Genomic DNA, 12,971 nt, shown 5'->3' with positions numbered 1-12,971 from the left:
GATGGCTCCCCAGGTGGCACTAGTGGTAAAGAACCCACCTGCCAACACAGGAGACACAGGAGACTTGGGTTGGATCCCCGGGTTGGACTCTGCTTTTTATTTTTACTCTCTTCATCTCTCTTTTTAACTGGCTGCACCAGGCAGCTTCTGGGATCTTATTTCCCTGAACAAGGATTGAACCTGGGCCCTTGGTGGTGAATGTGCAGTGTCCTAATCTAGTCCCATGGACAGAGGAGGAGCTTACAGTCCATAGGGTTGCAAAGAGTTGGACACAACTGTAGCGACTTAGCACACACGCTGAGCAAGGATGACAAAACAAGGGAATAAACCCTAAAATCTGGATGAGTCTCAAAGTAATTATGCTGAATGAAAGAAGCCATACCAAAGAGAGTACATATTGTATGGTTTCATTTACAGAAACTTTTGGAAAATGCAAAGTAATCTGTAGTGACATATAGCAGATCAGTGGTTGCCTGGGGACAGGTGACTTGGGAGACACAGTAAACAAGGATTACAGAAATTGGACTATAGAAATGGCACTATAGTCCATCTAATTTTTCAAGTCTCAAACTTAAGTTATTAGTGATTTCACCATCTTCCTCACCTCTTGCACTCAGGGATTACCAAGGGATATGAAGAAACTTTTGGGGGTGATGAATGAATATATTGATTGTGGTGATGGTTTCACAGGCGCATATATTTGTTAAACTTATAAGGGAATACACTTTAAGTACGTGCAGGTTTGTTGTTAAAATTTTTTTAATCATGCTGGCTGCTGACTAGAGAATGAATCATAGGAGGAGGCAAGAAAGAGTGCAGGAAGGCAAGTTGGGAGAATATTATAGAAACCAAAGTGAGAGGTGATGGTGGCAACAGATACAGAGAAAAAGAGCAGAGATTCAGAATGTATTTAATGGATAGAGTATAAAGGATTTGATAATGGGCTGGGTGCAAGAGGTGAGGAACATGGGGGAATCACTAATAACTCTCAAGTTCGAGACTTGAAAAACTGGATGGACTATGGTGCCATTTCTAGAGGATGAAAAAGACTACAGTAAAAAGAGTTTGGCAGGGAATATGGAGAATCAAGTTTTGTCAAGAACATGTGTTCTCTGAAATTCCATCTGTGGACCAAACTGCCTCAGGAAATGCCTGATGCCTGCATTAAAAATGCTGGTTCCATGACTCCACCACAGACCTACTGAATCAGAATTTCTGAAAAATTGTGATTAAAAAAAATATAATTATTTTGTTGTGCCGGGTCTTAGTTGCAGCATGCAAGATCTCCAGTCTTCTCTATGGCATAAAGGATCTTTAGCTGTGGCATGTGAACTCTTAGTTGCAGCATCTGGGAACTAGTTTCCTGACCAGGGATCCAGTTCCCTGACCAGGGATCCAACCCAAGCCTTCTGCATTCTGAGTGTGGAGTCTTAGCTGCTGGACTACCAGGGAAGTCCCAGTAACATACACTTTTAATCAAAATTTAAAACTTTCATGCTTCAAAGGGCACTATCAACAAAATTAGGAAATAATTCACGAGAGAATATATTTGCAAATCATATATCTGCTAAGGGATGTGTTATCAGAATATATGACAAACCCTTATTACTCAATATAAAAAGACAAATAATCCTATTTTTAAATGGGCAAATGATCTCAGTAGATATTTTTCCCAAAGCAGATATACCAATAATTAGTAAGTACATGAAAAGACACTCAACATTATTAGTCATTGGGGAAATGCAACTAACTCAATGAGATATTCTTGTTGTTGTTCACTCAGTCCTGTCTGACTCTTTGTGACCCTATGGATTGCAACATGCCAGGCTTCCCTGTCCTTCACCAACTCCTGGAGCTTGCTCAAATTCATGTCCATTGAGTCGGTGATGCCATCCAACCATCTCATCCTCTGTCGTCCCCTTCTTCTTCTGCTTTCAATTTTTCCCAGCATCAGGGTCTTTTCAAATGAGTCAGCTCTTCGCATCAGGTGGCCAAAGTATTGGAGTTTCAGCTTCAGTATTAGTCCTTCCAATGAATCAGTCCAATCCAAGGGTTGATTTCCTTTAGGATTGACTGGCTTGACTTCCTTGCTGTCTAAGGGACTCTCAAGAGTTTTCTCCAACACCACAGTTTGAAGGCATTAATAAAAAAGGTGCTCAGCCTTTTTTATTGTCCACCTCACATCCACACATGACTACTGGAAAAACCATAGCTTTGACTCTATGGACCTTTGTAAGCAATTGGAGAAATGCAAGTTAAACTCTCAATGATATATTCTACATACCCAAAATGGCTGCACCATTTTATTTCCTCTTATAAATTGCTAATGAAAATATAAAATGGTATAATCTTCTTGGAAAATACAGTTTGCCAATTCCTCAGAAACTTACAGTTACCATATGAGCAAGCAATTTCACTGCTAGGTATATGCCCAGAACAATTGAAAACCTACATTCACACAAAAACTTGTACATGAATGTCATAACAACTTTATTCATAATAGCCAAAAGTGGAAACAGCTTAAATGCTCATCAACTGATGTATAGAGAAACAGAATGTAGTATATCCACATGATGGAAGATTATTCAGTCATAAAAGAATGAAGTACTGATACATGCTACAACATGAACTTCGAAAACATGTTACATGAAGGAAACCAGTCACAAAAAACTTCATATGATTCCATTTGTATGAAAGGTCCATTAGCAACTTTCAAATATACAATATGGTATTAATTAAAGCCACCATGCACGATTTACGGTGACTTATATCACTATGATTTATTTATTTATTTTATATCTGGAAGTTTGTACTGTTTGACTCTTTCGCCCATTGTGCTAACACCCTACTTGCTGCCTCTGGCAACCGCCTAGCTGTTCCATGAGTTTGTTTTTTTTTTTTTTAGATTTCACATATAAATAAGATCATATGGTATTTATCTTTCCATCTGACTTATTTCACATAGCGAATGCCCTCAAGGCCCATGTTATCACAGATGACAAAATCTTTTTTAATGGCTGGATAATACTCCATTGTATATATACACCACATTTTCTATATCTATTCATCCATTGATGACATTATGGTTGTTTCATACCTTGGCTATTGTAAATAGTGCTGCGATGAACATGCGGGTACATACAGCTCTTCAAGTTAATGTTTTTAATTTTCTTTAAATACCTAGAAGTAGAATTTCTGCATTATATGGCAGTTTTATTCTTAATTTTCTGAGCAATGTCCATACTGTTCTCCACAGTGGCACCACTGTTTACTTGAATCCTACCCTTTAAATTGATGAAATATACGGAATGTGAATTATATCTTAATAAAGACATTATTAAAAACTAGAAAAGCACACACACACACAGAAGGCCTGTTTCTATAGACTATCTTAAGTGGATTGGTTCACGCAGTAAGTTTAGACAGATCATGCTAGAGCAGAGTAAAGAGGAGAGTTAATGAGTTCCCACAGGGTTTACAGCATTGTTACTGGCCCAGTTTTACAGGTGAGGAAACTGAGCTATACAGAAATTTATGGTCATATAGCTAGTATAGGTCAGAAATCAGATTCTGTGGGGCCCTTCAGTTCAGTTCAGTCACTCAGTCGTGTCCGACTCTTTGCGACCCCATGAATCGCAGCACGCCAGGCCTCCCTGTCCATCACCAACTCTCGGAGTTCACCCAGACTCATGTCCATCGAGTCAGTGATGCCATCCAGCCATCTCATCCTCGGTCGTCCCCTTCTCCTCCTGCCCTCAATCCCTCCCAGCATCAGAGTCTTTTCCAATGAGTCAACTCTTTGCATCTGGTGGCCAAAGTACTGGAGTTTCAGCTTTAGCATCATTCCTTCCAAAGAAATCCCAGGGCTGATCTCCTTCAGAATGGACTGGTTGGATCTCCTTGCAGTCCAAGGAACTCTCAAGAGTCTTCTCCAACACCACAGTTCAAAAGCATCAATTCTTCGGCACTCAGCTTTCTTCACAGTCCAACTCTCATATCCATACATGATCACTGGAAAAACCATAGCCTTGACTAGATGGACCTTTGTTGGCCAAGTAATGTCTCTGCTTTTTAATATGCTATCTAGGTTGGTCATAACTTTCCTTCCAAGGAGTAACAGTCTTTTAATTTCATGGCTGCAATCACCATCCACAGTGATTTTGGAGCCCCCAAAAATAAAGTCTGACGCAGTTTCCACTGTTTCCCCATCTGTTTCCCATGAAGTGATGGGACCGGATGCCATGATCTTCGTTTTCTGAATGTTGAGCTTTAAGCCAACTTTTTCACTCTCCTCTTTCACTTTCCTCAAGAGGCTTTTTAGTTCTTCTTCACTTTCTGCCATAAGGGTGGTGTCATCTGCATATCTGAGGTTCTTGATATTTCTCCCAGCAATCTTGATTCCAGCTTGTGCTTCTTCCAGCCCAGCGTTTCTCATGATGTACTCTGCATGAAAGTTAAATAAGCAGGGTGACAATATACAGCCTTGACGTACTCCTTTTCCTATCTGGAACCAGTCTGTTGTTCCATGTCCAGTTCTAACTGCTGCTTCCTGACCTGCATATAGGTTTCTCGAGAGGCAGGTCAGGTGGTCTGGTATTCCCATCTCTTTCAGAATTTTCCACAGTTTATTGTGATGCACACAGTCAAAGGCCTTGGCATAGTCAATAAAGCAGAAATAGATGTTTTTCTGGAACTCTCTTGCTTTTTCCATGATCCAGCCCTTAGCAGCCCTATTACTATCTCCTGGGAATCTGTGTCTCTGTTTTAAGATAAAAGCAAGGTGGAGAACATCCACAGCTAAGGATTTCTCAATGGCATTGCTCTCTCCTCTCAGCTGCCAAATTCTCAGTGCTCCTCGGGCTTCCTTGATAGCTCAGTTGGTAAAAATCTCCTGCAATGCAGGAGACCCCAGTTCGCTTCCTGGGGTGGGAAGATCCCCTGGAGAAGGGATAGCCTACCCACTCCAGTATTCTTGGGCTTCCTTTGCAGCTCAGCTGGTAAAGAATCTGCCTGCAATGTGGGAGACCTGGCTTCAATCTCTGGGTTGGGAAGATCCCCTGGAGGAGGGAAAGGCTACCCACTCCAGTATTCTGACCTGGAGAATTCCATGGACTCTATGGTGCATGGGGCTGCAGAGTCCGACAGGACTTGGTTTCTTGGTTTAGAGCAAAATTTAGGACAAAGCAATCCCTTTGAAGCTATCAGTATGCAGCTTCTTTCCTTCCGGGAAGTGATGAAGTGATGTCTGTCTGGCTATGTGAATACTTAGCTGAGGATGATCAGATAGAAGACTTTATGACACAGTACCTGAATATCAGAGCACCCTCTGAAAACTCATAAAGATGTCACTTGTATATAAGCTCTTCAAGTGTTCATGAGTACCTAGGACAATACTCATTTGTCAGTCAGTATAAATTTAATATAGCAGACTTCTATTTCTCACAAGGCACTTTGTTTTCATGTAAGTATAGGGTTTTGTTTGTTTATTGGACATTCGTTTTAATCTGTCAAATGAATACAAGGACTGAAATCTTTGCCTCCATTTTGGACTGTTTCTGTGAGCTACATTCCCATCCTGAGTCAAAGGGTATGAACATTTTTAAGTCTCTTGATCTGCAATCCAAATTGCTTTGCAAAAAGACTGAACCAATTTACACTCCCACCAGCAGTGTATGAAAATATATTTAAATGCAAATTCCAAGCTGCATAGAGCCACTTTCCTAGGTATTTTACTTGAAAATTTTTCTTTAATGCTAAGCAAAAGCTGACCCAGGACGTTAAAAAAAGAAATCTGATTATAAAAATGGAGCAGATAGTTAAAACAGCTCTTAGGCAGAAGTAAGCTTTAGAAAGACCCAAGCCAGGTGATAAAAAATTTTAAGGCATCCTGGCGAGAAGCACAATTCTAAAGGGACCATTAACAGTTTGGCTTCAGACTGGGAGAGCAACGGCCAAGAACGTCGGGCGTGGTCAGTGTACCAAATTCTAGTTTAGAAAAAGCGGGGTATCTTACTTATTTATATTTCAATTTGTTCTAAGGACGATTTAGGGCCCTTAAAGGCAGGATCTTGAGAAGTAGCATTGTGTCTGAATAATCCTGTGAGAAGGAAACAAACCCACGCCCCCCTGAACTACGGTCCACGCTTATCTCTCGCAGCCCCGGATGCCTTGCCTCTGTAATCTCAGTCCAGTTTGCAACCACAAAGACCGCCTCTACGTCTAGTAATGGGGCACAGAGATTGCAGGGGGGCAGGGGGATGGGGCAGGCAAGGAGAAGCCAGGACTTGGGATAGCAACCCACTGGACTCTACACAAATCCACAAGGTGCACTTCAATCTTCAGCCAGGAGCACCCCTCCGCCGGGTACGTGGGACCCCGCCCGCGAGCCTTCCATCACTACTCCTCCGTGCGCCACCCCCGCCCGCTCCCGACCCGCTTCTACCAGAAGGAGGGGACGCCGGAGGAGGAGTCAGAAACTCGATTTCTCCCCTTTCCACTTTTCCTATTCACTTTTACTCCGTCTGTCCTGCTCTCTCCCCCTCCATCGCTTTCTCTGCTCATTCCCGTCTCTCCCTCTCCCTCCTCCACGCCCGCTTTCTCGGCCTCTTCCCGGGGACGGAACCCCCAGCCGCCTCGTTCCCTCGGGTTCGGGGGGCCCCCTCCCGCCCGCCTTGCATCCCCTCCGCGCCTCCCCGCCTCCTGCCCCGCCCCTCCGCCCGTGGCCCCGCCCGCAGCCAATCAGCGCGCGGCCTCCCACGGCCCCGCCCCCCGGCCTTTCCGGGAGGGCCCCGCGGAGCCCAGGCCTAGATGCGGAGGGCGGCGCCGCGGGGCGGGGGCCGATGGGGTCTGGCGGCCGCGGGGCGCCGGCGCGGAGCTCGCCTGCACGCGGGAGCGCGGGGCTGTGAAGGCGTGAGGTGGGCGCCGCGGCCCGCCCGGGATGGGCCAGCCCCAGCCTGGCGGGGCCGAGCCGGAGGCGAGGGCGGCGCGCGGGCCAGGCCTGCTGGGCGGGCGGCCCGGGGACTGAGGTAGAAGTGGGCGCGGAGGAAGGGGCCGAGCCAAGGCGGTGGGTGGAGCGGAGAGGGGGGCGGAGGCTGGGCCGCGGCGAGCGAGCGGAGCGGAGCGCTGGTCCGGAGCTCGGCGGCGGCGGCGCCTGAGGAAGCGGAGGCGGCGGCGGGCCCGGACGAGCGCCCGGAGGTGGCGGACGAGGCGCCGGGGGCCCCCATGGGCGGGTGTGTGGGCGCCCAGCACGACTCCTCGGGCAGCCTCAACGAGAACTCGGAGGGCACCGGAGGTAGGTGAGCGCCAGGGGGCAGCCTCGGCCCCCCATTGTTCCCGGCCGGGCCTGGCCACCTGTCCCGGCCCCTGCGGGCCTCGCGGCCGGGGCCCCCGCGCCCCTTTGTCATCCCCTCTTCCACGTCACTCCCCGCGCTCCGCTTCCGGCCGGCCGCCGGGTCGCCCCCTTTTTTCCCTGACTCCCCCACCCCCGCCCCAGAAAAGCACTCCGCGCTCCGGGAAGGTAGCCCACGGCCTCTCGACCCCACCGCCTCGGCTGGGGAAACTCGCCCAGAAACTGCCTCTGGCGCCCTCGCTCCCTCTCCAGCCCGTTTAATTATTCAGGAACAGGATGGCGGCGCTGGGGTTGCAGGAAAGCGAACTGATGGGGGGGGGGGGTTGGGGAGGGGAGCCTAATGTATTCCCTCCGACGGGCCCCGCCACATCTCTCCGAACCCGGCCTTGTTCAGCAGAGTTGGCTGGTCTCCGCTTTCCTGAGTTTCAGATGACAGCTGCCCTGGTTGGTTCCAATTTGGCCATTTAAACCTGCAAGTTTCTGGAACTCGGCTGGGGAAGTCTCAAGTGGCCACAGGCATTATTTTAACGAGGGGTGGGGAAATGGTCTGCCGGAGTAAAACGTGGCTTCTTGCTCCAGCCTGGGGTTATTGGGCCAGTGCATTGTCGGGGTGGGCTAGTCAAATTCCTATCCATCTTACGTAAAGGAAAATAATGTAGGATAAAAGTACAAATGCTGTTACCCCAGTAGGATCCGTACTTTAAAAGTTTCTGCGACACGGAACGCACTTGTACTTTATTGTAAATATGTTTGCTGAGGAGAGTTATTTTAATGCAATCAATGTTGTAGTATAGGAGAAGAGTAATCCAGTTAATTCTACTTTTAGTTATATGACCTCTTGCTGGGCCCATTCTATACCTTGTGTAGAGGACAGAATGTTGTAGGTAAAGAAGAAACAGCTTTTAGGAATAGCAAAGATGACAGTGTTGGTTTTGTTCCAGCCTTATGTCAGATGTCACAGAAATGTGGGGTGTAAGTTCCTAAACTAAATCGTTTGGGTGGGTGAGTTTACAACTTTTTCTTAACATGCTAGCATTTGGACCAGTTGCTTGCCTGTCATTAAACTCCATGTACACCTAACTTTTGACTTGTAAATGTCCTGATTACATGATGTTTAGCCATGCTACTTCATTAAAATGTATGGGCATCCTGTATGACTAAATCCTGGGCAAACTGAGAGCTCAGCAAAGCATCTTGAAAAAAAATTGCCCATGGAAAGCGGTACTTGGTAGTGCATTTCAAGTCATAGCATAATTACTCAGTGGCACGTTAACAATGAGATTTGCAGTAAAAACAAAGCAGCAAGATAAAAGGGGGCGTGATTTAAAATAACCTTGGGTTAAGATCAAATTGAGGGTCAAAATCCTGTGGGTGAGGTGATCATTAATGGTACCGAACTATACAAGTAGTATTACTTTTTGCTAAGTATAGATAGTGTGCTTGTTATAGGTAGTTTAAGTTTTTTCACACTCATTTTAACATTCTAATTCAACATTTTTCTCTTGTTGGTAGTGCACTTGAACTAATTTATGGTTTTAAGGCCTTTTGGTGGTGTGACTTGTTGACCAGCCAGATGTTATTAGCACGGGCTTTTAAAAGCAAGAAGTATTAGCTTTTGGTAGTTTATTATTATCAGTGGTACCTAGTTAGATAGTTATAGTGTCAGCTTCTTTGAGAACTGAGTTCTCTGGATTTTAAGCTATGCTTTACCTTTTCAGAGTAAAGTTTAGAAAAATAGTCGTGAAACCTTGGTTATATTTCTGGAGAGAAGGCATGACCCTGATGTAACTGGGGTGAAGGAGTGAGCTGTGTGGGATAAAAGGATTGTTTCTAGAATTTAATTTGTGGAGGCCTTTATTCTCCATTATTGTCATGAAAGTTAAAGAGTTAATTGTGGTTTAAAGGAATTAGCCCAGGTGAGTGTTTCAGGTTAACTTAGTTACTAGCTTATTATAGTAGATTTTTGTTTGGGAGGGAGAGACTTTTTCCTAAGGGTGTTGGCATAGATCCTTCACTTTTCAGATATACAGTAGTGGTTTTAATCTGGACATATTGGGCTATGAAAAAATTTTTTTCAGCATGGAGTAAAACACAGTTTCCCAATGTTTTTCATGACAGATTTAAGATTTTCATGACAGATTTAATTACATCCACAGTGTTGTGCAAACATCATCATTTTAGGATGGCTTCACTTTCTGAATATCAGCAGACTTAGTAAAATGACTTAAAAAATTTTTTTGGCCATTTGAGGTACTGTACTTTCCCTTTCCCTCTGAATCTTAAGTCTCTTAAGTATGCAAATAAATGTGTATATTGAGAATAACTTCCATTCTAGGTGCAGTACTTTGAAGAAATTTGGGAAATTTTTGTAGGAATTTTTAGAATATGGAAATGGCTTATTAATGTTGTAAGATTTGTGTTATGTATTGTTTTGGAATCAGTTGCTGTATCTTCTGGCATACCTTGCCTAGAAATCAATTTTTGAGTTTCAACTTTTTTGACCATTTTTTGAATGTTTAATTTTATTCAAGAAAGTTATATGATAGAACTTATGCAAGATTATTTAACAGTGCTCTCCAGGCTTCCACACTCCTAGAATTTCCTGCTGTTTTGACATTTTCAGACAGCATATATATATATTTTTAATTTTCATTACTTTATTTTACTTTACAATACTGTATTGGTTTTGCAAAAACAGTGGTTAGATGCCACGAAGTAGGTGGCAATGCCTTAACCGTATGCGTGTTGTTAGGCCCGAGAGCCTCTTCCATCCTTGTCAAGGGGAGTGCTAACCTTCTCTCCTTTCATACAACACCAGACAGCATATTTTGTATAGTTCTCCACCTTATTATGATAACATTGTGATGCTGAGGTTGGCACTTAGGTCCTCTAGACAAGACTGTGGCCGATGGCATTTACTAAGTAATTAAATTTCTGATGAGTTTTCAAAATAAGAAATATATGAATAAAAAACAATAAAATGAAATTCATTGAAGACAGCCAATTCCCTTTTCATATTTTGATCCTTTAGTGAAGGTAGTGATATGTCAGTGCAAAGTAGGTTCTCACCTTTGGGTGTGTCATTTATTCTGTGCCTTCAGTGATATCCCAAGAGTACTGACCAGGGTGGTCACCAGCTTCTAGGTTTACAGGAGGAGAACTCGGAATACTGAACATTGACTTGATTGGGGGTTTTTTTGGCTGCTGCACGCAGCATATGGGATTTTAGTTGCCCAACTAGGGGTCGAAGCCACCCATGCCCCTGCAGTGGAAGTGCAAATTCTTAATTACTGGACTGCCAGGGAAATCTCAAACATTGACTTCTTTATTTCAGAGTGTCTTGAGAATATCGTGGCATTCTTTTGGATATCCATTTATAGCAGCCTTAACACCTACTTGATGAGAAGAATGCTTTTGAGTAATAACAGCTACCATTTAATCCAGTGTTTATTGTGTAACAGGTATTGTGATTATGTTCTCATTTAGTCTTCAACAACTCTGGGAGGTGGATATTTTATAGATGGATTGATGCTGGGAGAAATTAAATAACTTGCTTAACATGGCAGAGTTAGAGCTTAAACTGGGGCTAAAATAAAGAATGCTGACTTTTTCCTTTTCCTCTAGTTTATTTTTTTTTAATTTTAGTAAAATATAAAACTTGTTATTTTAACCACTTTTAAGTGTATACTTCAATGGCATTAATTATATCCACAGCATGCAATACATCACTGTGTATTTACAGAGTTTTTCATTACTCCAAACAGACTCTGGATCCATTAAGCAATATCTTTGCTCCCCTCTCGTCCTAACCCCTAGTAACCTCTGATCTATTATTTGTCTCTAATTTGCCTGTTCTAGATATCTCATATAAGTAGAATCATACAATATTTATTGTTTTGTTGGTAGTATATTTTACTTAACAGGTCTTACAGGTTTATCTTGTTGTACCAAGTATCTGTAATCCTTATTATAGCTGAATAATATTCCATTGTGTGTACATGCCATATTTTGATTATCTCTTCATCCATTGCAGGACGTTTGGATTGTCTCCACTTTTTGGCTATTGTGGATAATGCAGCTATGAACTTTAGTGTACAGAGAGTAAATCCCTGTTTTCAATGCTTTGGGATATATACCTAGGAGAACGTAGGAATTGAGAGATCGTGTTAATTCTGTGTTTACTTCTTAGAGGTAAATTTTCCCACAGTGGTTGCACCATTTTACATTTCTTCTAGCAGCATACAAGGGTTCTAGTTTCTTCACATTTTCACCAATGCTTGTTATTTCCCATTTTAAAAATTATAGCTTTTATAGCAGGTTTCCAGTGGTCATCTATGGATGTGAGAGTTGGACTGTGAAGAAAGCTGAGCACTGAAGAATTGATGATTTTGAACTGTGGTGTTGGAGAAGACTCTTGAGAGTCCCTTGGACTGCAAGGAGATCCAACCAGTCCATTCTAAAGGAGATCAGCCCTGGGTGTTCTTTGGAAGGAATGATGCTGAAGCTGAAACTCCAGTACTTTGGCCACCTCATGCAAAGAGTTGACTCATTGGAAAAGACCCTGATGCTGAGAGGGATTGGGGGCAGGAGGAGAAGGGGACGACAGAGGATGAGATGGCTGGATGGCATCACCGACTCTACGGATGTGAGTCTGAGTGAACTCCAGGAGTTGGTGATGGACAGGGAGGCCTGGTGTGCTGCGATTCATGGGGTTGCAAAGAGTCAGACACGACTGAGCAACTGAACTGAAAGTGAGGGACATCTTATGGTTTTGGCTTGCATTTTGTAATAGTGATGTTAATGTGCTCATTTGGCATTTGAATATCTTCTTTCAATAGAAATATCTATTTAAGTCCTTTGCCTTTTTGTTTTTAATTGAGTTTGGGCTTTGTTTTTGCTACTGAGTTGTAAGAGTATATTAACATTTATTCTGTATATTAAACCCTTATCAAGATAATGAGTTCCAAAGAATTGCATGGCGAGATAAAAAAACCTTCCGAAGTGATCAATGCAAAGAAATAGAGGAAAACAATAGAATGGGAAAGACTAGAGATCTCTTCAAGAAAATTAGAGAAATCATGCAAAGATGGACACAATAAAGGACATACAGTGTAGACTTAATAGAAACAGAAGATGTTAAAAAGAGGTGGCAAGAATCCACAGTAGAACTATACCAAAAGATCTTAATGACCTAGATAACCACGATGGTGTGATCACTCACCTAGAGCTAGACAACCTGGAATGCAAAGTCAAGTGGGCCTTAGGAAGCATCACTACAAACAAAGCGAGTAGAGGTGGTGGAATTCCAGCTGAGCTATTTCAAATCCTAAAAGATGATGCTGTGAAAGTGCTGCACTCAATATACCAGCAGATTTGGGTAACTCAGCAGTGGCCACAGGACTGGAAGAGATGAGTTTTAATTTCAATCCCAAAGAAGGGCAGTGCCAAAGAATGTGCAAACTACTGCACAATTGCACAATTTCACATGCTACCAAAGTAATGCTCAAAATTCTCCAAGCTAGGCTTCAGCAGTGCATAAACCGAGAACCTCCAGATGTTCAAACTAGATTTAGTAAAGGCAAAGGAACCAGAGATCAAGTTGCCAACGTCCATGCCAACCCTG

General features: G+C 43.4%; 1 protein-coding gene and 1 non-coding gene across 2 annotated transcripts in view; one reads left to right on the top strand and one right to left on the bottom strand.

The window, feature by feature from the left end:
- Positions 1–7,173: 7,173 nt before the first annotated feature.
- UBTD2 (ubiquitin domain containing 2) overlaps positions 7,174–12,971 on the top strand; it is a 60,350-nt gene continuing 54,552 nt past the window's right edge. Inside the window, exon 1 of the mRNA XM_068990617.1 lies at positions 7,174–7,291. Within this exon, the coding sequence (XP_068846718.1) occupies positions 7,222–7,291 (70 nt within the window). The 5' untranslated portion in view covers positions 7,174–7,221. The remainder of the gene's footprint in view (positions 7,292–12,971) is intronic.
- LOC138094777 (U6atac minor spliceosomal RNA) lies at positions 10,038–10,163 on the bottom strand. The gene has a single exon (XR_011146286.1). It is a non-coding gene; the product is annotated as a U6atac minor spliceosomal RNA (small nuclear RNA).

This window comes from Capricornis sumatraensis, chromosome 18 (assembly GCF_032405125.1).
Source record: "Capricornis sumatraensis isolate serow.1 chromosome 18, serow.2, whole genome shotgun sequence".
Classification (NCBI taxonomy): domain Eukaryota; kingdom Metazoa; phylum Chordata; class Mammalia; order Artiodactyla; family Bovidae; genus Capricornis; species Capricornis sumatraensis.
This window is presented reverse-complemented; position numbering and strand designations above follow the sequence as displayed.